The sequence below is a fragment of the Typopeltis vanoorti genome, chromosome 3, assembly GCF_054136105.1.
Source record: "Typopeltis vanoorti isolate ZY-2024b chromosome 3, IOZ_Tvanoo_1.0, whole genome shotgun sequence".
Lineage (NCBI taxonomy): Eukaryota > Metazoa > Arthropoda > Arachnida > Uropygi > Thelyphonidae > Typopeltis > Typopeltis vanoorti.
In genome coordinates this window covers 63,098,184-63,125,511 of record NC_143551.1, presented here as the reverse complement: position 1 = coordinate 63,125,511, position 27,328 = coordinate 63,098,184, and the positions used below count along the sequence as shown (strand labels likewise).

At 35.5% G+C, this 27,328-nt stretch overlaps 1 protein-coding gene and 1 long non-coding RNA gene across 5 annotated transcripts in view; one reads left to right on the top strand and one right to left on the bottom strand.

Annotated features, from left to right (window-relative positions):
* The window catches only part of LOC150108202 (telomerase reverse transcriptase-like), a 432,232-nt gene that overhangs the window by 89,745 nt on the left and 315,159 nt on the right, over window positions 1-27,328 (bottom strand). The window contains exon 32 of one of the 3 annotated variants that reach the window (XM_090390652.1): window positions 24,282-26,093. The exons of the other annotated variants lie outside the window; for them this stretch is intronic. Within the exon in view, the coding sequence (XP_090246778.1) occupies window positions 26,019-26,093 (75 nt within the window). The 3' untranslated portion in view covers window positions 24,282-26,018. Of the gene's footprint in view, window positions 1-24,281; window positions 26,094-27,328 lie in introns of those variants that run through there. 3 annotated transcript variants of the gene reach the window in all.
* Window positions 1-27,328, top strand: part of LOC150108203 (uncharacterized) — a 261,776-nt gene that overhangs the window by 91,046 nt on the left and 143,402 nt on the right. The gene's annotated exons all lie outside the window — the stretch shown is intronic.

The window sequence follows — 27,328 nt, the reverse complement described above, 5'->3', positions numbered from 1 at the left end:
TGTTCTTTGTCTTCCAGGAAGTACAGAACCTGTTGAGAGAATATTTTCTGTTATGAACAGGATGTGATCAAAGGAGAAATCTAGATTAAATGTTGAGACAATGAGGGATATGTTAGTTGTAAGACAAAATTGTGTCATGGAGTGTTAGAAGTTTTATGATAAGGTGTTGAAAGACCGAAATTTGCTGCGTAAGAACACTTAATCGGAAAAATATTCATGGCACGATCGTGGTGAAGTACAGTCCCTCTCTACGTCTACCTAAATTTTTGTATGGATTCTGTCACTGAAGAATAATGGTAAGCTCAATATGTTTATGTAATAAAACTTTTTTTTTATCGTGTTACTTTTTCATGAATATAGAATATTACATAACCGTCCAGTTTTTGGCATCCCAATGTCCCGTTTTTGTCTCCAGGAAATAGGGTCAGCCTACTTATTCGCTAAAACATCCACACAGAAAAAAATATAAATAAATAAATAAATATATATATATATATATATACACACACATATTCCAGGTTGAACTAAAATTATGCTTTAGACTTCATATGAGAAGTCTTGTTTTTGTGAACAACATGCTAAACGAAGACTTAATAATCGCAACTATTACGAAGTTTTTCGGTGTTCTGACATGCAGTAAATCACACTCAAGTACGAATCCATTTAAGGCATGTTAATTCTTTGTATTACTTCAAATAAAGGCGTTTTTTTTTTTTTTTTTTTTCTCATGAGGATAATATGCAAAGCTTGAAATACTCACCATTCCTGTATGATCTTGAAAGTTAAGGGTCTGTTCATTAGGATGCCGATCAAATATCGTCTTTAGTTTACTTGAATCGCAATTTCGACACGCTGTTATAAATCCGGTATCCACTTTTGGATGGCGATTTGGCTGTAATAAAGATAATGGCCGTCTGGGTGATTGAATTCCTCCTTTGGTTGTTATCGTGGTAACAACAGGTCGCTGCCCTCCATCTCTACTTTGCTGAAAAGACCCAACATTTCTACGTATCGAGTAATCTGAAGAACTACGTTGGATCATCATTGGTCTGGATACAAGGTATTCAAAATACGAAAGAAGTTTTAAATTATAAGGCAGTCGGATGCATCCTGTGATCAGTCACATAATACAAAACGTATGACTAAAGTTTTAAGAATAAACCTCTACAGAAGAATAACCGATCGGAACTAGCAACTCTGATGGAAGAAGTTTTATTAATTCATCCCAACTCAATCGTCAGCAATGATACCACGCACAAACACGTTCGCACTGCTCCTTATTCCCTAGTATTCTGCCAAATCTGTCTCACTCCCCGCTGTTTCGATGACACCCACAACCCCAGTATCGCTCCATGAATACGTTTGAAGTGCTGCTTCGTGCACTATCCCTCGTCATCACGCGCCGGTTGCCAACGTCGACATAAACCCGCCCTTCGCGAGTTTTTTTTTTTTTTTTTTTTGAAACCAAACAATTCAAACGAGGCCTCTCCTGTCCCCCTTTTTCTTTTCCCCGTCCTCCAAAAGAGAACTCACATATCGGCTACGTACTGGAGACCGACGCTCCAAAATTAATCTTAGCCTCCTACCCTTTTCTCCCTCCCCAAAAGAGCTGGGTTTATTTTGGTGCGCATAAAGAACACGTAGGAGAAACGAAAAGTGTGACAACTTTTTGGCATAAAAAAATAAAAATAAAAATAACATACTACGTAGTATAGATTATATATATATGTTCAGGAGTTTGGCAAAGTTATAGCAGAGCAATAGAAAACAGGTGTCCGATAATAAACGAACTTTTCATGGAAGAGCCGTTTGCATTGGAAAACTTTCAAATCGCCAGTCTGGCTGCTTTTCTACACGAAGAAAGTCAGCCTTAGATGTTTATCTATGTTAGCGAGACAAGACAAGCTGAAGTCTACTACACTATAAGTAATTATTAGCGGAGAATGCTTCAAATAAATCAGAAACTTTTTCACCACATCATATATTCGACTTTTAACTTTAAATTTTATCAGATTTATATAAATTGTATTTATTATTAATCATAACCATTTCAGAGGTAGATTAAAGAAACCACACTCTGTTATTATCTTACATACTGCTAAAAAAATATTTAAAGCCTCGTGTTAATACGTAACATAAAAAAAAAAAAGGTTGAAAGCTATGTTCAATCCAGAATGATTTAAAGACAGGGACATGACATGGAAACAGAGACGTAGCTAGAGGGGGGGGGAGGCACTTTGAACCTTTGCAGTTAATTCTAAAATACAGTCTCGAGAACTCAGTTCCAAACATTGTAATACTACTGCGAATTTCTTCACAATTGCTGTAAGTGTTGCTAGTTGGGAGAGGAGTTTTTCTAAATCAAATAGATTAAGAATTACCTACATTACTATGAAATAGACTTCGACAATGTCATCGACGATTTTGCCAACCGAGAAGCAAGAAAACTAATATTTTAGAAGGTTGAAATTAATGTTTTACTTAAAAAAATAAGCATAGTGTTTTAATTTCTTTCCCTATACGTCGTTTTGACTTTTTGTAGTATTTTTGGTGTGTATTGAGAGGGGCGGCAAAAGCTACACCACTTCATGGAAAGAATACACGAGGCACAGATTTTTCATAAACAGCGGTGCTTCTGGATAAAGCTCATAGGGTAATAAAGTCTAGACTTGTTGCAAAAATTGTACGGGAACATCAATTTCCCGCCAATACTGTACATACAACGACAATCCACAAAATACAGCAAGGTATGAGGGTATCGATAAGAGGGAAGAGGAAGCCGGCAGGGCCGCGCCGATCCGCACCGCGCCCGGGCGACAACATTGACTTTAACACGACATTAACTAATATAATATCAATAACCTTTACTTTTAGATGTCAGACGGACAGCCAATAAAAGTTTGCACACGGGCGACAAATACCCTAGGCGTGCTCCTGGAAGCCAGTACAAGTTACTGTGACTCGACTTAGTTGCATATGATTTCATCTTTCTCGGTATTATTATTATTAGCTGGTCTACTCTTGTTGTGGGATGGGGTGGAGAAGACAAAATAAAAAATCTTCACCCGAGTCGGTAAAGCGTAATTTAGAGGTTAACGGACTTCCAGACTGATATTATTATAGGAAACCATTAATCAGTTGTTGAGATTGCATCACGTGAGATTAGAGTACCTAAGATCAACTGCGGCTAACGTCATTAATACAAATGCCACAGAATCGCAGGCAGATTACAAACTCACCAAAAACGATAAGTAAGACTATTACACTTTTTTATAAAATCTTTATCAAGTAGCTTTATTTTATCCTCCTACATGTTCGCCAATCTGTTTCTATTGGCATCCTCAGGGAATACAAATCAGTAAGCACAAAATGAAGGTTACAGACTAGGTTATAACCGATGGTTCTAAATCATACAAAAAATTGGTATTGTGCGTGTCTCGTTAACGTGATTTATTCGTGATGACTCAAGACGTAATTCTTATGAAAGTTCATTTCTTTGATGTTTAATGATCTGATAAAAGTTTTCCAAATTTCTGGTAAAATTAGACCTTGATTCTTGTTTAGGTTTTCAGTTTTACGGGCGACTGTAACTGCTTCTTTAAAGGTTCTTGAATGGTAGTTATCTTCTATGTATGGCATAAGGCTCTTATCCCGCTCAATGTGATGGTTAGTAGAGGCAAAGTGGCATGAAAGGCCTGAAATGTCTTGTCTGTTATTTCTGACATATCCTATGTGTTCTTTCTTTCTCGTTTCAAAGCTTCCAGATGTCTGACCTACGTAACTAATACCACATGAGCAAGGAATATTATATACTCCAGAGTACTTGAAGAATGGGTGAGGATCTTTCGGTGATCTTAAAAATTTCCGAATAGTGTTGATTGGTTTGAATGCCACTCTGATCCTATGTGGTTTTAAAAGGTTAGCTAATTTTTTGGAAAGGTTGTTGACAAAAGGAATCGTAATTGTACTGATATATTGGACGTCATCACGTTGTCGATGTGGTATATCAGTAAATATTTCAGGCCTTTCATGCACACTTTGCCTCTACTAACCATCACATTGAGTGGGATAAGAGCCTTATGCCATACATAGAAGATAACTACCATTCAAGAACCTTTAAAGAAGCAGCTAAGTAGTATGGGAGGCGGTTTGAACAAGATCAAGATAAGATAAGGAATCGTGACGTGATTGGTTGATGACGTCATTGTGTGCATGGCTTCATGGGTCTGGAATGTTTGGAATTTCCGTGTGGGCAAGTGTGTCACTGGCTTCAGCTCTTGTGTTTTGGTTCGCGTATGGGATTATGGGTGATGGTAGAGATAAGGATTCGTGTTGTGATTGGTGGTGCAGTTCTGACAAGATGAAGATCAAGATAGGATAAGGAATGGTGACGTGGGTGGGTGTTGTTTTCAGATGTAGATAAGTGACGTCATTTGTTATTTGTAAATAAGTGACGTTGTTGTTTTGAATGGAAAGGATGATATTAGCGGATAAGAAATCGTGTCGTGATTGGTGGTCACTTCTGACAAGATCAAGATTAGATAAGGAATCGTGACGCGAATGTTTGTTATGAGATGTAGATAAGTGACGTCATTTGTTTGTTGTAAATAAGTGACGTTATTGTTTTGAATGGGAAGGATGATTTTAGTGGTTAAGTAATCGTGTCGTGATTGGTGGGACATTTCTGACAAGATCAAGATAACATTAGGATTCGTGACGTGAATGTTTGTTGTTATTGAGTTTGGAATGATAATTTAATTTAACTATATTCTGTCACACAAACATACAGTTTTTTTTTTTCTTCTATAGATGGTTGTACTAATTTTCCAATACATTTTGGGTATTTCTTTCCTGTTAAAGTGTGGGAATTCTTAGAGAAAGTCGTGATGGCTCTCGTGTTTCGAGCTTTTCTGAATAATTAATTATATACTTAAAGTACCTGTCCTTAAACATACACACATACACATTAGACATAAAAAATCGCTAATGTGTCCATGTTGATACTCTAATATATATACCCTATGATTATTCTTATGGAAAAAAAAAAACCATTCAGTATTAGAATTACGCTTACCAAACAACATGCGATCAGTTTTGTTTAAGTTAAAAAAGTACTTACAGCTTTCCAGATGACTCTTCTAAATACGAATATTCCAAAATAGTTCAATTTTATATCCACAACACAACACAAACACAAAAACCACAAAGAAGGAAATTTCTGTAAATACTGTAACCTGAACTAGTTACTTCGTCCTTTAGATTACAGACCGTAGATGCTGTGGTTTCGTCATTTGCAATATGCCCCAGCGAGCGGTTTTCTTCAAAGAGGATGACATGACTCACATCCGTAAATTGGGGTATTGTTCAAAAGGTAGCATTTCCTCAAGTTTGGATATTTCTCAAATAATTACATATGACTAAGGACCTAGTATCAAGATGTTTGAATAACACATATCCTAAAATTATTCATTCTTCGTTACCGTCGGAATTCATTGGTATTGTAAATTAACGCTTACATTTTAATTTAGAGTAGTATCCGATTGGTTGTCTGTATTAATTCTTTCCCACTTGGGAAAGTCTATGCGCCGTTTTGTTTAGGGTAAGTGTTATTTCCGGTTTCGAATTCCGATTGCTCGAGCTTTTCTGAATAATTAATTATATACTGATGTCACTCAAACACACATACTTTTTTTTTTTTTCCATACTTCATCTGTATTTTCTTCTATATTCATATTCTAATCAAGTTCATATTTTATTCATAATTCATCCGGATATTTTGATTTGTCTAAAAGTAAGATCTTAAAGTTCAATAAATAAATAAACAAATCGTGTGTGTATTCACGGTTATTTCAAAAGTGTTCTTACTTAAACATACATACATAACACATCAAAGACACTGTTTGTTCTTTTAAGTTTACATATTTATTTCACAGATATTATTTACATTGCAATATGCAAGAAATAGGAATTGAATTTACATATATCACCAATGCAAATGGTGTTTTTCTTGGCGTAACATTTCTTTGAAAAAAAAAAAAAAACTTACATTTCTTTCCAGAATGGGAACATCGTGGTACTATCTAGGTTTTCTGAATATTCCAAATTGTTGATTAACATATATTCACAGAACACAAACACAAATCTGAAAAGACTTTTCATTATAGGTTACTGTGGCTAACATATATTCACACCACAAAACATAGGAGTTGAAAGATATTTCTGTAAATAACCAGAAAAGCTAGTGGACTACTTAATTTATTTTAGTATTCCTTTGGTTCTCTGTATTAATTCATTCTCACGGGTGCCCAACGTTTGGTGGGAAAGTCTATACGCTGTTTTGTTTAGGGTAAGTGTTATTTCCGCTTTCGAATTCCGATTGCTGTTAGAGTATGGAATTCAGACAAGTGAAATTATTATTTTTTTTTTTTTCAAATTGATTGGTTATTTTCTGTATTTTACTTTTAAAAGTCATATTCTAACAGAATAACTGAGTAGAATTAATAAATATATAAAGTATATGGGAATTTATTTTCCAACACTGAATATTTCTCATTAAGTCTTTTCTTAAGGTTGCCCAAGCTTGGTGGGAAAGTCTATGCGCCGTTTTGTTTAGGGTAAGTGTTATTTCCGGTTTCGAATTCCGATTGCTGTTAGAGTATGGAATTCAGACAAGTGAAATTTTTATTTATTTATTTTTTTTCAAATTGATTGGTTATTTTCTGTATTTTACTTTTACAGGTCATATTCTAACAGAATAACTGAGCAGAATTAATAAATATATAAAGTATATGAGAATTTATTTTCCAACACTGTATATTTCTCATTAAGTCTTATCTTATACGGTCGCCTTTTGCTGTAAGTAGGTGAGAAATCGTGTGTTTTGTTTCGAACTCTTGGTTTCCGTTGGGAAATTACCAATATAACTATTAATTTTACCTTCGATTCCTTGTGCTCTTAACCTATTTCTGTAAGTAGAATTTATTTGTGAATTATTTTCCCACACTGTTAATTTTCATTCATTAACCTTGTTTGTAGATAACGAACAAATAAGACTTTTAATTCAATGAATCAAAAAAAAAAAATTCTCTGGTTACTTTGTGGCATGAAATTTCACAAGGAAAAAAAAAATGTTATCTTCCTTCTTAAATTTGTATAACACATATACGACACCCAATTTGTTCATTTAAATTTACACATTTTATTGAACGAAATATTATTTACAAATTGTATTTACTGAATCTAACAATACAGAAAATAAATAAATTGAAAAATACATCAAAGGTTCTTCCATGGTTGTGGAATTGCCATCGTATGGTTTTGACAATGTGACTCTCATCTGAAAGTTAATTTTTCGTTTGGCGTTCATTGGGAATTTATTACTGTAGTAAAATTAAGGGTTGTGTATTTATTTCTTTGAAACCAATACATATACTTCAGAGAATTATTAAAAGCACATAATCTTTCATTATGTTTCCAAAAGCATTTAAAAGTACACGTCATGTTTTCACGTTTCGGGCATCCAATTTCATTTAAATCAAGAACAGGCCTCCCTATTAACTTCGTTAATGTTTTTGATTTTTCTCTTCCTTTGGCAAGTAATATATGATATTTGCATGTTGATTCTATCATCCAATCTCTTAGTTTGTCCAAAGCTAGTGAACCAATTTCCCACTTCAGCTGATGGTTATATTTTATTAACCAAGAATTCTGTTTTTTAACTCTTTCAGGTAATTCTTTCCAACTACAAGGTGATTTTGTCACTGCATATCTTACACTAATTCCATCAGAAATACAAATTTCTTTAGGAAATAAATTTGAACTCTTATTCAACAAAAATTGTACATCAATTATCCCAATGATAACTGAAAGTTCGTATTTTTCACCCACTGTCGATTTTTCATAATCGTTTTCCTTCATTCTTCTTCTTCGATTACTTCATATGGCACCACAAATAAATAGTTATTTATTATTATTTCACTGATTATTAGCTCTGATCGTATACTTTATGGTAACATTCATTTACAAAATTCTAAACAATTAGAACTTTTCCCAAAGAAACTTTCAAAGAATTTGTGGCTCACCCATTATTTTTGCATTACCAAACACAAACACAAAACAGCAGCTGCAGTAGATGAACGATTACCTTAAGTCCTAAGTCACTCGACTCTCTGGTATTTTCTTATAGTACTGTTTACACTTACCATCCCCTACCCTGACCGTTCCTTCAAAAATGAACCTTTTGCGCAGATGACTCAACGACATGTTTTCACATGCTGTTGGATATACTGTTGGTGTGTTTTTATCTTACTTTGTGTGGGGAAAGGTAAAATTTGTATATGTGTTATCCGTAGAGTACAAACATTTTCTCTATGCCAAACTTTAAAGAAGTGTTAAACTCACGTTTTGTTGGTTTTATTAGGTGCTTCTCTCTTTCTCTCTCTCTCTGTAAAAATAACCAAATTCTAACAGTTCGGATTTTCGATTATGTGAACGATTTGTTTTCAGATAACTCAAATAATGTCAATAGGTAGCATTAGACAATTTCTAAAATAATCCATACATGGATTTTCGTTTTCAACACTTTTTTTTTTTTTTTCCTGTCCTGGCATTAATTTCACAGTTGTGATTTTTTTAAAATAATTAAACAGAATTGCATTAAGATATAAAGTTGTGGATTTAAATATCAAGATCTAATCAGAATAACTGAGTAAAAATTCACTGTGGAAAAACACAACAACAAAAACACACATCTTTGTTCATTTAAGTTTACAAATGCACATTTTATTTTGCTGAAATACTATTTACAAGTATATTCACTGAGAAAAATTCGAAACATGTAATTACCTAAAAATATTTCACAATATTTAGTTTAGACTCTTAACATTTTCCAAAGAGTTCAATGAATAAAATTTTTGTTACTCACTGTTTCTTGGTTACATTACATCAAAATAGCTGGTCACGCAAAAGAATTTTTAAATCAGATACCATGGTAACCACACTTCCATACGTTTGATATTGTCAGTCTGGAAATGACACCATGCCTCCCTAAACATTCTGTGTATTCTTTTGTCAGCAAATATACACAAACAGTTTTTGTAAAATGTTCGTAAATGTCCCAAAATAAAGAATCTTTATCGAATTGGATAAAATCTTGAAAGTCTAATTTTACCATTGATGAATTTAAATGTTGGGCGATAATTTTTCCCATGATACGAACAGATGGTAATTCAGTTTCCAAAAATAGTAAATGATTATTAATGTCGTACATTTTTGTTGAAAATCTCTCAGCTTCTTCACAACTAATAGAAAAAACCTTACTTCCATCAGCTCCTGTATCATCAAGTATTAGTTCCCCATCTTGGCATTTCAGAATATAACACTCACCGAGGTCCATTTCGTAGTCAACTCTTCTTTGCAAGTAGCCGAGGATATCAGACCACTTCCTGCGTAATTTTTCCCAAGTGGTCCAGGATAAATACATCACAATGTACGTGTCTTCTAAAATAATAATCGGTTTCCATCCTTTTAGAGCTAGGTGAAGAGTTTTGTCTCGTGCTATTTTCCTGAAGAAAGAAAATTTCAATGACTTTTGTGGCTCACCCATTATTTTACTTTACTTTCCTGGATACCAATCACCACAACACAATACGATAACTTCACAGGATGAACGAATTGTCGTAACTGCAAAGACACTTGACTCGTTTATTTTTCCTTATAGTACTGTTTACCTGACCCTTAACCCTGACCGTTCCTTCCAAAATGAAACTTTTGCGCAGATGATTCACGGACATGTTTCTACATGGTGTTGGATAAACCATGACGACAATGACGGATGTGTGTCACCCTGGGAAAATTCCAAGATATCTTATCTCAAAAACAATCTTATCTCACCCACAATTCCATAGCCAAACAAAACATGACAACAATGTCGTTATGTGTTTGATTATTTCTGGGGAACATATGTCTCTCATTCTGTGATATCACAGAGGGTGACAGATGTCTTCCCTGCAATGCTCCCCCCACCTAACCCCATCACCCTAGTCTCTCACCATCCCCTCTCCTCCAGATGTCTGCTCAGCCAAGTGGAGATGAGTGAGCTCATCGTTTGCGGATATCTTTTAGTGATGTCACCTCCAATTGATACTGATAACTTTTTTGGGAAAAAAAAAATTAAAAAACTGGTTTTTTATGATAACTTTTTAGGAAAAAACGCGTTTTTTATGAAAACTTTTTTGTAAAAAAAAAAAAAACGCGTTTTTTTATTTTTTTTGGTGGTGGTATGGGGTATGGGAAATGGGGTATGAGATGAGGTATGGAAAAAAAAAAGTATGTGTGTTTGAGTGACATCAGTATATAATTAATTATTCAGAAAAGCTCGAGCAATCGGAATTCGAAACCGGAAATAACACTTACCCTAAACAAAACGGCGCATAGACTTTCCCAAGTGAGAAAGAATTAATACAGACAACCAATTGGATACTACTCTAAATTAAAATGTAAGCGTTAATTTACAATACCAATGAATTCCGACGGTAACGAAGAATGAATAATTTTAGGATATGTGTTATTCAAACATCTTGATACTAGGTCCTTAGTCATATGTAATTATTTGAGAAATATACAAACTTGAGGAAATGCTACCTTTTGAACAATACCCCAATTTACGGATGTGAGTCATGTCATCCTCTTTGAAGAAAACCGCTCGCTGGGGCATATTGCAAATGAAACCACAGCATCTACAGTCTGTAATCTAAAGGACGAAGTAACTAGTTCAGGTTACAGTATTTACAGAAATTTCCTTCTTTGTGGTTTTTGTGTTTGTGTTGTGTTGTGGATATAAAATTGAACTATTTTGGAATATTCGTATTTAGAAGAGTCATCTGGAAAGCTGTAAGTACTTTTTTAACTTAAACAAAACTGATCGCATGTTGTTTGGTAAGCGTAATTCTAATACTGAATGTTTTTTTTTTTTTCCATAAGAATAATCATAGGGTATATATTAGAGTATCAACATGGACACATTAGCGATTTTTTATGTCTAATGTGTATGTGTGTATGTTTAAGGACAGGTACTTTAAGTATATAATTAATTATTCAGAAAAGCTCGAAACACGAGAGCCATCACGACTTTCTCTAAGAATTCCCACACTTTAACAGGAAAGAAATACCCAAAATGTATTGGAAAATTAGTACAACCATCTATAGAAGAAAAAAAAAAAAACTGTATGTTTGTGTGACATAGAATATAGTTAAATTAAATTATCATTCCAAACTCAATAACAACAAACATTCACGTCACGAATCCTAATGTTATCTTGATCTTGACAGAAATGTCCCACCAATCACGACACGATTACTTAACCACTAAAATCATCCTTCCCATTCAAAACAATAACGTCACTTATTTACAACAAACAAATGACGTCACTTATCTACATCTCATAACAAACATTCGCGTCACGATTCCTTATCTTATCTTGATCTTGTCAGAAGTGACCACCAATCACGACACGATTTCTTATCCACTAATATCATCCTTTCCATTCAAAACAACAACGTCACTTATTTACAAATAACAAATGACGTCACTTATCTCATCTGAAAACAACACACACCCACATCACCATTCCTTATCTTATCTTGATCTTCATCTTGTCAGAACTGCACCACCAATCACAACACGAATCCTTATCTCTACCATCACCCATAATCCCATACGCGAACCAAAACACAAGAGCTGAAGCCAGTGACACACTTACCCACACGGAAATTCCAAACATTCCAGACCCATGAAGCCATGCACACAATGACGTCATCAAGATCAAGATAAGATAAGGAATCGTGACGACACAATGACGTCGTCACGATTCCTTATCTTATCTTGATCTTGTTCAAACCGCCTCCCATACTACTCAGCTACAGTCGTCCGTAAAACTGAAAACCTAAACAAGATGATGTAGGAACTCCTTTTGCTGCAATGAATGCAGCAAAAGGAGTTCCTACATCTTATTAAGGTGGACACCATAGCTGTTTGTTCCTCGCACTATGGTGTCCATTACCTTCTTCCCAAGCAGTGTATATTGAGGACATTCATGGGGATCGTATACAATACACTAAGGAATAATATGCTATTCTGATGTAGGACTTTTTCTTTTGGCTTATATTAGACGTTTTTGTGAATATTGCACAAAAAATAATCACGAAATGTTTTTTTTTCTTTTTTAATTTGCTTTTGAATCTGAATCGTATTGTAAGAGTTAAAACGATAGTTACGAATGAAAGAAACTAATTACCATTTTGGACCAAGTGGATCAAAATATTTGTCCGTTTATTAACATTTAAGGTTTGAATATATTTCGTGGCTTTAGGTTTACTCCAGTTGAGCAATTTCTTTCGTGGAGTTCATGCCCGTTTCCAAACTAGATGGACTAATCTCCACTGGTGGAAAGGTGAAGTAATAAGAATTTAGTAGGAGGGTTACCTCAGGCAGTGGCCAAAGGTGTATCGAGATTAGTGTAAATAGAGGTGTGAAACAATCTGGTGTCCACATAATTTTTGCAACACACAATTGTCTGAGTTGACAATATCGGTCACTTTGAGTCTACATTTGAATCTTAGTGCTATTTGTGGAGCCGATCGTTTTAGATGCTAATCCCGATTTTATGGTCGCAGTCTGCAAACGATACTTTTTTTCCTTAAATCTTTTTTTAAATAAACCAGCTAACGTAATCAGATGTCTACTCTTAGAAATAACATGTTTTTGTTGCTTCTTCAAGGAACTGAAACGGCCATTAAATATCATCACCGACCACGCACAGTACTTCAGAGGTTCATAAACCCTCTTGATTCATGGCGCCCTTAGTATCTGAGCAATTTTTTTGGCGCACTCCTAAGCCAAATACCTAAGTTGTTTATTAAGCAGTTAGGCACAAACTACTTACTAAGTATGTGTCCTAAAACCATAGTAGCCGTTTGAAAAAAAAAAAAAAGAAGTACGTAACAATAGTTAACTGCTGCACAGGATGTTGGGGAACCACTGTCACATTTAATTAACTTACTGATATCCCTATTTGCCATTTTCATCTGATTGAGAAGTCTGAATAGACAAATATTTCAAATAAGAGCACTCTGTCCCACCCGTGAAGCATGTTGGTGATAGAAGCGCATTATTGTGGAAGTGTGTTTCATCATAGTATTATACTGTGGCATAATCTAGCCCTTCTCCACAGAACTATTTCTTATCATAGCGGCAACTGAATTCCCCCCACACCAAATCACACAATCTGGATGTGTAAGAATATGGTATAAAGACAAAAACTTGTTAGAGGGGCATATAAGAAATAGTACATGGAAGCTATTCTCTTTGTGTAAAAACCACAGTTGTCGTTTTGGAATTATAGACGACTAAGGCAATGCAACAGTGTATTTGTCTGGAGATTGTGTACTTGCCGATTTAACAGTTTTTGCGAATTAAAATTCCCGAGTTTTCCAGAAGGGACCAATAGAAAGTAGGTCCTTTTACAGGTGGAAATATTTATATAGTCACTTAGAATTTCTTTGTCCTATAATGCTTTTGGAAACTTGGATGAATATTCTAAGTCACATGAAATATTGTATAACAGCTACTTGGATCTAAAAGTGATAATAGCCACAAAAGTATTTACAGTGGTTATAACCCTTATATTACATTACACAAAACTCCTCAAGCTGTCAAAACTAGGACAGAAAAGCGAGGCACTCTTCCAGAGCGCAACAATTTATACAGCAATAAACAAAATATATAATGTAAACATAAATCAGTACTTTAATAAATCTTTGCCAGTCAGGTTGGCCGAGTGGATAGCGTATCCGTTTTCCAACCAAAACAGGCTGCGGGTTTTTGAAACCCGCATAAGGCATGGACGCATGTGATTGTATTCGGGTGGTAGATGAATTCCATAGAACGGTGTAGAACCATGCCCTGCTTATCGGAGGCCTGAGGTGGCTTCAGGCCACCAAAATTAATAAAAACACAAGCACGCTCATGTACTATAGGTTTACAACCTTTCGTGGGTGGCAGTTACATAAAAAAAAAAAAAAAACCAATGCTTAAAAGAAAAATGTTGTTTATTAATGAGATGATCTCTAGCTAAAAATAAGCGACGTTCTGTTAGGGGGGGGGACACAATAATTGCTCTGGACGCATAATTTGCATTCTTTCTTCAGAGCTTTTGCTCTGGAGTAAAACTATATTAAAATTGTATGATACCTAATCAGGACAATGCCTGAACATTCGAAGATAAACACCACACCGCCGCTATTCCCTTAAAATGGAGATTTTCACGCACTCCACTTCATTGTCTTTCTTATATCTACTATCTGATATTTTAAAAACCGCATTAACAGAGGATAAAGACGAATTATAGCTGGATTTTAAACTTCGTATTTTCCGCTTTGACGTCGAACGTTGCTGTGACACCACGTGCGACGGCCTTCCCGATATAGGTACCACAGGCGTCCAGAAGTGGAAGCTGACGTTTCATAAGTGCCCACGGTTGACAGATTATTTATAGTACAAGCGAGCGTTCTTTTCGTAATGACTGACAGACAGATAAAGCATACCCCGTGGTTAGGCTCCTTTCTCTAGCGTTTAAAGAATGTCTCTAAGTATGCCCCGTATATCGTCATTCTAATACAATCTAGATACCGCAGATGTGTTTCCTTGATGTATGTGTATTATGTAAGATCAGAGTTAAGAATGGGTTTGGCGGGGATTGACCAGTTTCTCTTACCTCTGAAGGCGTTCAGAAATGCACATTTTTTTTTTCGAAACAAGTCTAAATAGATATTTGACTAGTACCAGTACCGTTTAAGAGGTACTTGCTACTACTTGAGTAGATTATTAATAACACTGAAATGTTATGCAAATAATTTTACAGCAAATGAATCTCTTGCATTAAAACTGTCTGATTTGCTTGAGTGAATCCTACACTTTTGCTCCTGCAGCTATAACGCTTAGACCTCCAACACAATACTCATAGTGGTTTTAAAATTATGTCAATTGCCTTTTACGATTTATGGTCCTACAGAATCTGTAGTGTCAGCTCGGGGAAGATTGACTGCACTTGACTCGAATGTTCAAGGGCCACAAAACTTTCTTAAAGGTGAGAGGTCAAAGACCCGGCAAACCATATTTGCACTAATCTCTGAAATGTTCAAACTAGCTAGAACGCAGCATAATTCCTTAGTATTTTGTACAAAGAAATTGTGCATATATAAATTTGCATAAGTAAGGCGCGTAAGGCTCATTTTCGGACTTCTGTGCCACTGACACTCCACGACGTCGCCTGAAAATTATTATTATTATTTTTTTATTTTTATTTTTTTTTTCATGTTGCAAACTTACAGTACATTTTGTAACGTGGGTTGGCGAAGGATTTTTTTTTTCCCTATTTAAGTCAATTTTATATATATATATATTTAAATTTATTTTTTCTTAGTCCTGAAACCCTGCTCTAAAGACCAAATATGAAACTTTTCCAAGCAACTTCAGGCCTCCACCCCTGAAATTATGCAACAGTTATGAAACATCTGATTTCAGAATGATACAGGAAGAGATTTATAAATCAGCATAAACCTTTTCCATTTTTGTTTTGTGATGTGAATGGATAACAGCAGTTTTGTTTTGTTTTTTTAAACATGAATTTATCAATGACCGATTTCTCCTCTTGTGGCTGAATTGGCTGTATACATTTTACTTCCGGTCCACGACTTAAGTGTTTTTCATTTCCACAGAAAAACTTACTGACTGGATCTATTGTTTTTCGAAAGTTATACCCCCCCCCTCCAAAAAATAAAATAAAATAAAATAAATAAATAGAAAAGCTGAAATTCAGAATGACATTGACATCCAATTCTAAGATCATGATAACCACGCTTTAAATATTAAATTAAAAAGCAAAGCTATTTTGTTAATGGAGCAACCCCTCTCCTACAACTAGACTAAAATAGAACTAATTATATGATAACTATTAAGGAAAGATTATTAATTAGGTCATCAGTTTTACGAAGCAGTTGTTTCATAAAGCCACACAGCAAGTTAACAGTTAGGTTGAAAAATCTGGGTTCAAATTTGGACTAGGGTCAAAGATCCCCACCTCCAACTGAAGGTGAATTGGTCGGTCTCCTACGACATTTTTTCTTTTTTTTTTTTTTTTTTTAATCCAGTAAAACATACAACAAACTGGCGGTCACTTTAAAACAACAAATATTAACCAATATATTAAGAAAATGGTTGGACACACACACTTCTTTAGTTTTATTCTTATAAAATCGTAAGACTTGAACTGGAGCCATTGTTTTTAGTATTTACTGTACGCATACTTAAGTTTGGCTAACTCTGCTATTAAAATGAACAAAGAGATGGAATATACAAGCTCAAGCCCCCCGTCCCCCCAACACCAATCTCTGGTGTTTTCACCTTCTTTGTGTTCTTCCACGCAACTCTTCTGCTCTTCCTACTTATAGAGGCGACCACGAAACAGGTAGGGAGAAGAAAAAAAAAAAAAAAGAAAGAAAGAAAATAAGGAAATGAAATAACCCTTCGGTGGCTACTTTGCCACCAGTTGGTGAGAGCGATCACGTAGGTTTGACCTGGCTAACTGTATAGATTTCTTGTAAAGAAGGGTTATCTCATACTCAGGAGACTGCTTGGAGAAGTGCTATGGAATGATATACTCATAATATCTTTCCACTATGCGGTGGAAGGATGGTATGAATGCATGGGAAATGGTCAAGGAGTGTTTGAGGGAGGACACAACAGAATGCATACCTAGAGTAAAGAGGATAAATATACTTCCTGTCCAAAAAGAAATCGAACTCTTCGAAAATAGAAGAAAATGGTGGTGGCGCCACGTGTTGTATCTTTTTGTTCGAAAGCGGCAACCTTCATTAGTGTTATGTCAACTGTTTATGACATTTGTTTCATTAGAAGCCGAGCTATAGTGCCAAGAGTGACAGTGTTGACGAACGGTCGGAAAATGAGTTTCAAACATGAGAAAAATGAGAGCTGAGATTGGCTTTTGTGTTAAACTTGGTAAACGTTTTACCGAAACGCAACAAATGCTTCAAAAAGCATACGGTGACGAATGCTTATCCCGTACTCAAGTTTACGAGTGGTTTAAGCGATTTCAAATTGGTCGTGAGATGCTTGAGGACGACGAAAAGCAAGGCCGTCCCAAAACTGAACTGATCGAAATTAACATCCAAAAAGAGCGTGATTTCATCAAAGAAAACCCGAAATCGTCCATGAGATTGATTGAAGATGAATTGGGGGATTCCAAAATCAACTGTGTACAACATTTTGACCGAGAGTTTGGGGCCATCGTAAATTGAATTCGCGATTTGTTCCCCACAAGCTGACCGACGACCAAAAAATCTATTGAATTGAATACTGCAAGAACCTCATTAAAACCGCTCGTAATGACTCAAACTTCCTTGAATCGATCGTTACTGGTGCCGAAACGTGGTATTTTGAGTATGGGCCCGAAACAAAGCGCCAAGTGCTGAGTGGAGACCACCAGAAGAGGGACATTCGAAAAAAAGTAGCTTGGAGAAGTCGAAAGTAAAGACAATGCTGATTTGTTTCTATGATTCCAAGGGCATTATCCACAAAGAATTCGTTCTGCCTGGCCAAACGGTCAATGGTCAGTTTTATCTCGAAGTTTTGAAGCGATTGATAACGAGAATTCGTCGCGTACGACATGAATATCGTGATGCAGACAGCTGGTCACTTTTGCACGATAATGCACCATCTCATCGTTCGAACATTGTGAGACGGTTTTTGAGCAAAAACCAAGTTTGGGTGTTGGATCACTTGCTGTATTCACCTGATTTAGCACCCTGTGACTTCTTTCTCTCTCCCCGATTTCATTTGCCGATGAAAGGAAAGCGATACGACACCATTGAAAACGTTCAAGCGGCAGCAACCCAGACCCTCAACAGTGTCCCAAAAACCGATAAAAGAAACTCATTTAACGAATTAATTGACCGTGCCAAACGCTGTATCGAAGCTGAGGGAGAGTATATTGATTGAAATAAATGATTTGAATGATTATAACTGCCATGTGTTTTATTTTCTATCAAAAGTTCGGTTTATTTTTGGACCGGATTCGGTTTATTTTTTTTGAAAAAAAAAAAAAAAATAGAAAAGAAAAAGCTTGTGGAAGCGATTTAAAGAGGAATACAATTAATAGTCTCATGAGTTACAGACAAATGACTGGTATGGAAAAAAAAAAGTGTATGACATGAAATTAGCTTGAACAAGCCAAAGATAATCCGAAAGAATTCTTCAGTATGTGGCATGTACAAGGAAGAATGATTATAGTAGAATAATTTTGATGAATGCTGATGGTAGGGTGGTGACCGAAGCAGATGAATTAATTGAATTCCTGAGTGATCACTTTGCAAAGGTGCAAAGTGATCGCTCATCCAATGTATCATCCAAGTGGAGATATTGCAATAACAGATGTGACAAGGGCTTCTATTGAAACAGAGGTGCATACAATCTTACAGAACCTTGTTTGGCTATCAAGTCATATCAACTCATTTGTCTCAGTGGAATGAAAAGAAGGCAAAATAATTCCGTTGCATAAAGGAGGCTCCAAGAGAGAAGTAACAAATTATCGACCAGCCAGCATCTCAGGAGTGGTGACCAAGGTATTGGAGAAGTTGGTTAGAAGCAAGATTCAGGAATGGATGGATAGAAATTGGATACTTTATGTGGGGCGGCATGGTTTTGTGAAGAGTAGGTCATGCCTCAGTAATTTACTGACTTTTTATAATAATGCAACAGCTGAATTTGATAAGGGGAATGGTTACACGATGATATTGCTAGATTTTGCAAATGCATTTGACAGATTACCACACAGAACTTTGTTACATAAACTGGAGCAAATGGGCTTGGATATGAAGCTGCTGAGGTAGATAAAAGGATAGCTAATGGATAGACATCAGACAGTAGTTTATGGAGGAGTTGAAACCAGAAGAAAACATGTGACTAGCAGTGTGACATAGGGCTCTGTACTCGGGCCACTACTATTTAACTTGTACATTAATGATACAGGATATGATTTAAGGGGAAATATCCAGTTATTTGCTAATGATGTAAAACTGGGAAGAGCAAGTCAGTAATGATGTGAAGATCTTGCAGGACAACTTGTGTTGACGAACATGGGCAAAGAAGAATGGCTATCAGTTTAATATGGCAAAGTGTAAGGTTATTCATTTTGGGATGAAAAGATTATCAGCTATGTACTGAATTGAGGGAATTGGCAAGAAATTCCAGAGGCTAGGGATTTTTTTTGGGGGGGGGGTGATAGCGGATTCTGTTAGTTCAGAGTCCATATTGCAAAAGTCGCTAATAACTCATATAATTACATGGTTATTGAAGAACACACTAACAAGCAGAGATAAGAAGGTCATCATACCTATTTATCAAAGCCTTGATATAGCCTTATATTGACTCTTGTGCACGGATCTGGTCACCTAGGTTCCTTGGTGAGGTAGAAGAGGTGGAAAGGATCCAGAAGCAGATGACGAAGATGGTGGCAGGTCTATGGGATGCTTCTTATGAGGACAGACTGATTTGTGGGTTACAGAAGTTGGCAGATAGGAGGAAAAGGAGAGAGAGGTATGATAGAAACATATAAGTTACTTAAAGGTTGTTATAGGATTGACATAGATGAAAATTTTCAGCACATCACTAGTATGGGGAGAATTAGGGGTCATCCCTGGAAATTAAGAGTTTAATTAGCAAGGTGAGAGGAGAGGAGAGGTAGATTTTTCTCTTGGAGAGAGTGGTGAATGAGTGGAATCGATTGCCAATCAGTTGTGAGTGCTGTGACGATGAATGAATTTAAAGCAAAGTATGGCAGGCAACGTGCAAATGAATGTTAGTATTTGGTTTCCAGAATGTTATTGGGGGGGGGGTCACTAACATTCCAGAAATATATGTGTGTGTGTGTGTGTGTGTGTGTATGTATGTTAAAGATACCAAGAAATTTTAAAACCGACCAGAAGAACACATGCAATATATAAACATAGGACACTACAGGCATAAGGATTAACCACACTATACACTGGATTTGGTTTTGAATGCCTGCAGAGTAAAGTGCAAGTCTTTGCATGAGCATAAATCAGGAGGAGGAGGAGGATTAGTATTATTATTATTGGGTGACAACTCCAAGGACTCATGGGAGGGAACTCCACTACACACATCTCTCTGTCTCCTCATTATTTACTTCTCCACCTACATAGAATGACATTACTACTATCAACACCATCTACTGCTCACCATCACTACAACCAACAACAGTATTTTCTGTCTCTCAATTGCATGTGTTCTCATGGTCAATTTGCCTGTACTCAGGATGAAAAATTCAAATTTTCGGGAGGGAAAAACCCTGCTACCTCCATATGAGATCGACTAACCCTTCTTCAATTGAAAAAGCCCATATAAAGATTCCTCTTGTCAAGACGAGAATCAAACCCAGTTTGATTCTTGTCCTGACAAGAGGGATCTTTATATGGAAGGGCACAGTGTTACAGTCCCCCCCCCCCCAATTAGCTGTTATAATGATTTACAACTAGACAATGACTGAACTAGTTTTGCACTTTCTCAATCTACCACCCTGAGGAGCTACTAGATGCAAGTGCAAAACTAGTTGTAAATTATTATAATAACTAATAAGAAAACCTTGTATTTCATAAATAAGATGTAGTCATAATGTTCGTTTGAATTTTTTTTTTTTTTTTTTTTTAATAATGCCATACACGATGGTTATTAAAACTTATTCTGCATTAGTAACATGGATGGGTGGAAAGTTAAGGAGGAAAAGAAACTTGTTAACACTGGATTTGAAAAACTGTAGATTATATTCGTTAGGGCATATAAGAAGAGACAGTTTCGAAAAATGGCAGCAGAAATAATGAAGAGGGAAAAAAAAATTGTTCTATGAGTTTGGAGCTGAACTATGAAAGAGTGCTGTAACAGCTGCTGCTGCATGTGTTTTAATGCATTCAGAGGTGAGCAGGAGAATTATCAATGCCAATTCTGCATAAAAGAGAGGGGGAGCAAACTGGTGAGATATATTAATTCACTTACTGCCCTTGTCTGTATTGCGTTAAATCTTTTTTTATGGATCTCATAATAGCACAACTCCAACTATGAAAACAGTATTCAATGGTTAGATAGATTTGCAATTTATATAGAATAAATAGCTGTGCTGAACAAAGATAAAACCTACTTTTTCATGTTCATGCCAAGAAAGATTGGCAGCAAGTTATTTTTTTATTTTTTTTTTTTAAGCAAGATGTAAGACAGGATTGGCATTATTAACAATAAAATTAACCAAATTATCAGAATAATTTGGAAAGCATAATTTCACTAAAGTTGGTAAGATATATATATGTATACATTAAAGATACCAAGAAATTTTATATATTTGGTTTTAATCCTTTTCCCAAGTAAGCAAAACAAAGTTTTGTGAGTGAAATATATTCATATCTGAGCTACTTGTATATAGAGGCTAATGACTTCATATGACTTGCCTTAGTATGTATCCCATAATGCAAAGCACACTCCTTTCAGGCATGTATAATGCAATGCATAATGGGAAGGGCCACTACCCAGACTGGTTTCGACCTTTATTGAGGTCTTCTCCACAGTGAGACCCAGACCAGAGCTGAGAGATACCAAGGTTGAAGTAATGCAGAAATCATATATATCTCATATACAAGTAGACAAAAGGTGCTTGACCTTCTCAATAAAAATCTCTGGATGAGAGAAAGATGTAGAAAGTTTTTACACACACACAAACTGCTTGGAAAGAAGTCAATGGACACCCTCATGGACAAGGTGCATTGTGCCATGTAACGAGTCGCATGTTTATAGTCTCAACTGGAGGAATATGATGCTCTCAAGTCTAACTGTGTCTGAGTGAAATAGCTGTCAGAAGGGAACTGATGGAGTTTGAAAGAAGAGTTGTGATAGGATGCCATTTTGAAGGTCTATTTGTTCGGCAAATTGGACCATCCCATCCCAGGTCAACAATTAGCGATGCCATACTGAGAGGGAAGTGCAGGGAGTCAACTGCAAGTGCTACTAACCACCACACTTACTGAATGTGACTGTAAGGTGCGTGCTACAAAGGATAATATATAAAAACTGCCATTCATCGCTGACACGTTGAATGCAGAGTTCCTGGCATCAACTGGAACTTGCATCTGCTCAAAAACATTTAGAACCAAAGCTCACAACATGGGTTTCCATGGTAGGACCACTATATGCAAGCCCCACATTAACACAAACAACATGCAGTGTCGTCTTCAGTAGTGCAAAGAGCATGTACAGCGGGATGTGGAAACTTGGAAAGCTGTGTTGTTTAGCAGTGAATCATGCTACACCCTCTACCGAGCAGATGGATGGGTGCGGAGGTTGACTGGTGAACATCTCTTACAAGAGTGCCTAATCCTATGAAATTCGGATGTGGTAGTGTTGATGGTATGGACTTGTTTTTCTGGTTTGGTCTCTGACCTTTGTTTGTGGTGCCATGAACAGTGAACTCAGAGACGTACCTGAACATTCTGGACAATGCAATGCTTCCTACTTTGTGGTGTTTCTAAGGAACTAATCATTGTCTCTTTCAGCAAGACAATGCACCATGTTATAATGCTGCTGTAACTGCATCATGACATGAACTTCCTCACATATGAACTTCCTAGTGACTTGTGACTAGTGAAAGCCTAGTGAAGCTGGAATAAGCAAATGCCTAATTCTTAATGAGAAAAAAGGAGATTATGAATGCAATTGGTTAATCTCAAGTAGCTCAAGGCTAACTTTCAAATAATGATGCACTAAATCAGAAGAAAATAAATAAAAATGTATCATTTTGGAAATATCAAGAGTGAATATACAAGTTTCCATGGCTTGTATCCAGAGGCTAGTGATAGTTTAGGTCTGCTGTGAATTAAGAGAAGCTGAATCATACTAATGATTGCTAATTAATAGGTGGGTTACCAGACAGTAAAGAAATTGATGAAATGAAGAAGTCAAAAACTATTGTTTTTGAGAAAACTGAGATGAGGATAATGGATGATAATTAAATGGCAGAATCTGACTTTTCTAAAGGAATGGGCTCAATAAGGGCTTGTTTCCATGTGAAGGATATATTTGCAAGAGCACAAAGGAGTGTAGAGATTATATAAGATAGATGTTAATTCTGGAGCAGAAATTTTCATCATGATGCAGGAGAAGATACATTAGGATTAGAAGACCTATTGAAGCTATTTAAGATTCTCCTGATTTTTTTTTTTTTTTTTTGTGGGTGTGTAGTCAAGGACCAGCATAGGCATACATGAATATTTCTTGGTATAACAGGAGGTGATCTGCCTTGGTCATCTATGCAGGAACTGAAGGAAAAGAATGTAAGGTGGTTTTCTCTATAGATAATGTTAGAGTGGTGGCATTTATTACATACATTCTTCTGCATGAAAAAGGAACAGTCTTGTTGAGAAACCAAAGAAAAATTTTCTGCACCCTTTCAACACTCAAAATTGAATTTGTTGATAATTTAGACTGAAACTTAAAAAGAGTGAAGTTGAAATTTTTCCACACGCTACATGAAATACGATGAATTTTTTTTCTTGGACTGCACATACTTGTGGAGAACTAAGGCCTGGATAGTAGACAGAAATGTGGAGTCAAACTGGGGATCAAGGTCTTATTCCAAGAATTACTTCAGAAAGCATGGATCAGGAGAGTGAGAATAGTAATCAACATTGAGAAAGAACAGTATCAGCTGTAGACTTCATTTAACTTACTGTCACTGTAAGAAGGACATTTGAAAGAGAAGGAAATTCAGATTAGGTTATAATCTGAGTTGATGTGTGATATAGTTGGAAGGAGACTGGATTAAGAAAATGCCAACAATATTGGGAGGATTATATGTATTTCAGTGGGTAAGAGGAAAAAACTATATCAGATCATTGTTAACAATAAATATGTTGGAATTTCTTCTCGGTTGTTGGATTGGTGGAACTGGAAGAGAGAAGGCAGATAGAGTTATGAACATTAATGTCTTTAAGAAAGATGATTCACTTTTTGGGTAGTTGCACTATAGAACATAAAGCTCCAGTGATAGATTTTCATTGAAAAAAGACTTTCAAAGAAACAAGTGAAAAATTTCAAATTTTATTTACATCGATTACAATACAATTACAGACAGCTAGCTAGCTTATCTTTAACCAACCCAAATCAACAACATAAGAAGGGGGAGTCTGGAAAGTTCTGATAAACACCTAGAACAAAAATGATATTAAAGCAACTGATATAACCACAAAAAAGAAAAAGAACAAATGATTACAATTTGATGAAAAGTGTGTGTGTGGGGGGGGGGGGGGGGTAAAGGGTTTTAAGATATGCTCTTTCTTGTGGTTATATCAGAACTTTCCAGTTCTGATATAATGGAATACACATAAAATATTTCACTTTCAGCAAAACTTTTAGGCAAGTCTCATGGTCATTTTCTGTGCCAGTTATTTATAAGCACGGAAGAGAATACTAATTAAATTTATACATCAATGAAGCAATTTATACAATAATGAAGGCTTTATCTAGAAAAATATAATTAAATTTACAGCATAAAATTTAAAACAAAAAATTACTATTGATTTGGTGAGTATGATAATAAAGCCATTTCTCAGAATAGTTCATGAAAAAGAACTTCATACCTTTCTTTTGTTGCTTTCTAATAAGAATGATATAGATCTATGGAAAACTTTTGTGCTGTTCTAGTGAATTCTGTAATCAGATGTACTCAAATTTATTTTCTTCTTAGTAACAGTCTTAGTGTTCTGGACCAAAACTCACTAATCTTGCAGCTCGGAAAGTAAAAATCTAGTCTTATTTGGTTTAAACTAAACTTTCTTGTTTCCCCTTCAACAATTATTCTTAGTCATTTTTCAGATACGTTTAAATAAATATTTTCTGGAATGCACCTTAAAAGTTTTATACTGTTTGACTTCCTTTCTATAAATTGTACAATAAGCCTTCTGAATTATATAGCACAGCCACCATAAAACCTTTATACCTTACATATTTAAGCATTTCAGAAAGAATGTCATCTAATCCAGCTGCTTTTCCACATTTCAGGTTTCTCTTCTCAATATCGAAGTGCACTTCTGTTCCTTCTGATTATTTTCCATTATAGTTCTATAGTTGGCAAACACCTTTAATACGTTTCCATAGTAAATGCTTCTGACATACTGTATATATTTTAGTTTCAACATCTCCTTTATAACATTTGATTCTTTTTTTTGTGGTATACTCTTTCCTCTATTTTTAAGCTATCTTATTAACTTCCAGGGCATTCTGCAATGATATTATTCTTCAAGACTTCAGTATTATTAGAAAATACAGAATTTAAATTTCTTAAACTCTATACTGTCTAAGAGCATATGCTGGTTTGCTAGCCAGAACTTTCTGATTTCTTCTTTTCATGGACTGTTCCTTTAACCTCCTGTGCTATTGAGTTTCTGATTTTCCTATCCTTGTAGACAGCTTACTATATATTTTCTTAATTGAGTATTAATATTTCTCATTCAGATTTCCTTAATTTCAAATCTCTCTCTCTCTCACACACACACACACAGTTCACATTTGAAAATTGTTCAACACTGATTCTTTTCAGAAATATGAAGATATCACTATTAACAATAGTGATATCTTCATATTAGGCGTTGTAGTTAACCAATCAGGGATTATTGCTTAATTGTTTTAAAATGGTGTCAAGTAATAATTTACAACAAACACGACTTATAACTCACTATGCAAATTATACTGAAAACACATTAAAAAGAGTGTAGAATCAGCTACAAAATTGGAATTGATAGTAAGATGGAGCAGTGGAGCAGAGTAAATGCATCATAATAGGAGATTTCCATTCATTATCTGATTATAGTTTAGAAATCCAGAATTTATTTCACAGCATAAGTTGGAACAGTGGAGTTGGATATAGACCAAACAGTGACCTCCATTCTTTGTACTTCTTAGATTCCTAAAAAATAATATCATATATATATATATATATTTTTTTTTTTGGGCTGTGCCAATTATGTACTAATCATTGCATTATAAATTTGCTGTATATGTAACATGCATCTGATTAATTATTTGATTTAGTTGAGAACACTCCATGTAAAAGTAGAGGAATGAAGATAAAAACACAATGTTCTTTAATAGAAATCCAAAATTTTTATGCATGTATTCAGGAAATAATAATTCTTATTGTACGGGCAGCTCCTTGGAATCCAAAGACCCATCATGGGAGACCTAAACTATCCACACAATCTGTCATACCTCTTCTTGAACCCATTAACAGATAAAGTGCTAACAACTGACTCTGGCAACTCATTCCATTCATTCACAGCTCTCCAAGCAAAAATTATAGTCATCACACACCTACTAAACACACCTTCATTCAACTTCCAGGGATGACCTCTTGTTTTGGCCCTTCTAGCCAAGTGCTGAAACATTTCCTCTCCGTCAATCCTATAAAATTCTTTAAGTAACTTAAATGCTTCTATCATATCCCTCTTTTTTGCCTATTAACCAACCAACCAACTTCTGCAGTCCACATACCCTCAATCTATTCTCATAGAGAACATTCCACAGACCAAGATGGTGAATCTTCTCCAATACTTCTTCATCCCCAAGAAACCCAGGAGACTAGACTTGAGCAAAGAAATCCAGATGAGGATATGTCAGGGCATTATTCCTTATCTCCACTTGTGTGTTCTTCAATAGTCAAGTAATCTTATGAGCTGCCTTAGCAATATGGTCTCTAAACTTCAACTCACTATCACCACTCCTAAATTCCTAGCTATTATTTTCTGGAGTACAGTTCCATCAATGTGGTACACAGCTCATAATCTATTTATCCCAAAATGCATAACTTGACATTTCTCTACAATTAAACTGACACCCATTATCTTTTGCCCATACTGACAGCCTATTTAAATCATCTTGCAAGCTCTCCACATTGCCTTGATTAACTATTACTACCTAATTTTCATCATAGTAAATGAATGAATATTTCCTTCCAGTTATTTCCTATATCATTCATGTACAAATTAAACAGTAATAGTCCTTGGAATATTGCAGCACAAAATTAGTCACCTGCTTTCCTCCTGGATTCTGCTCTTAAAATCCCACTTTCTGATATCTCTCCAGCAGCCATCCTCTTATCCACATAATCAGTGTCATATCCATTACTATTTGTTCTCATTTGCA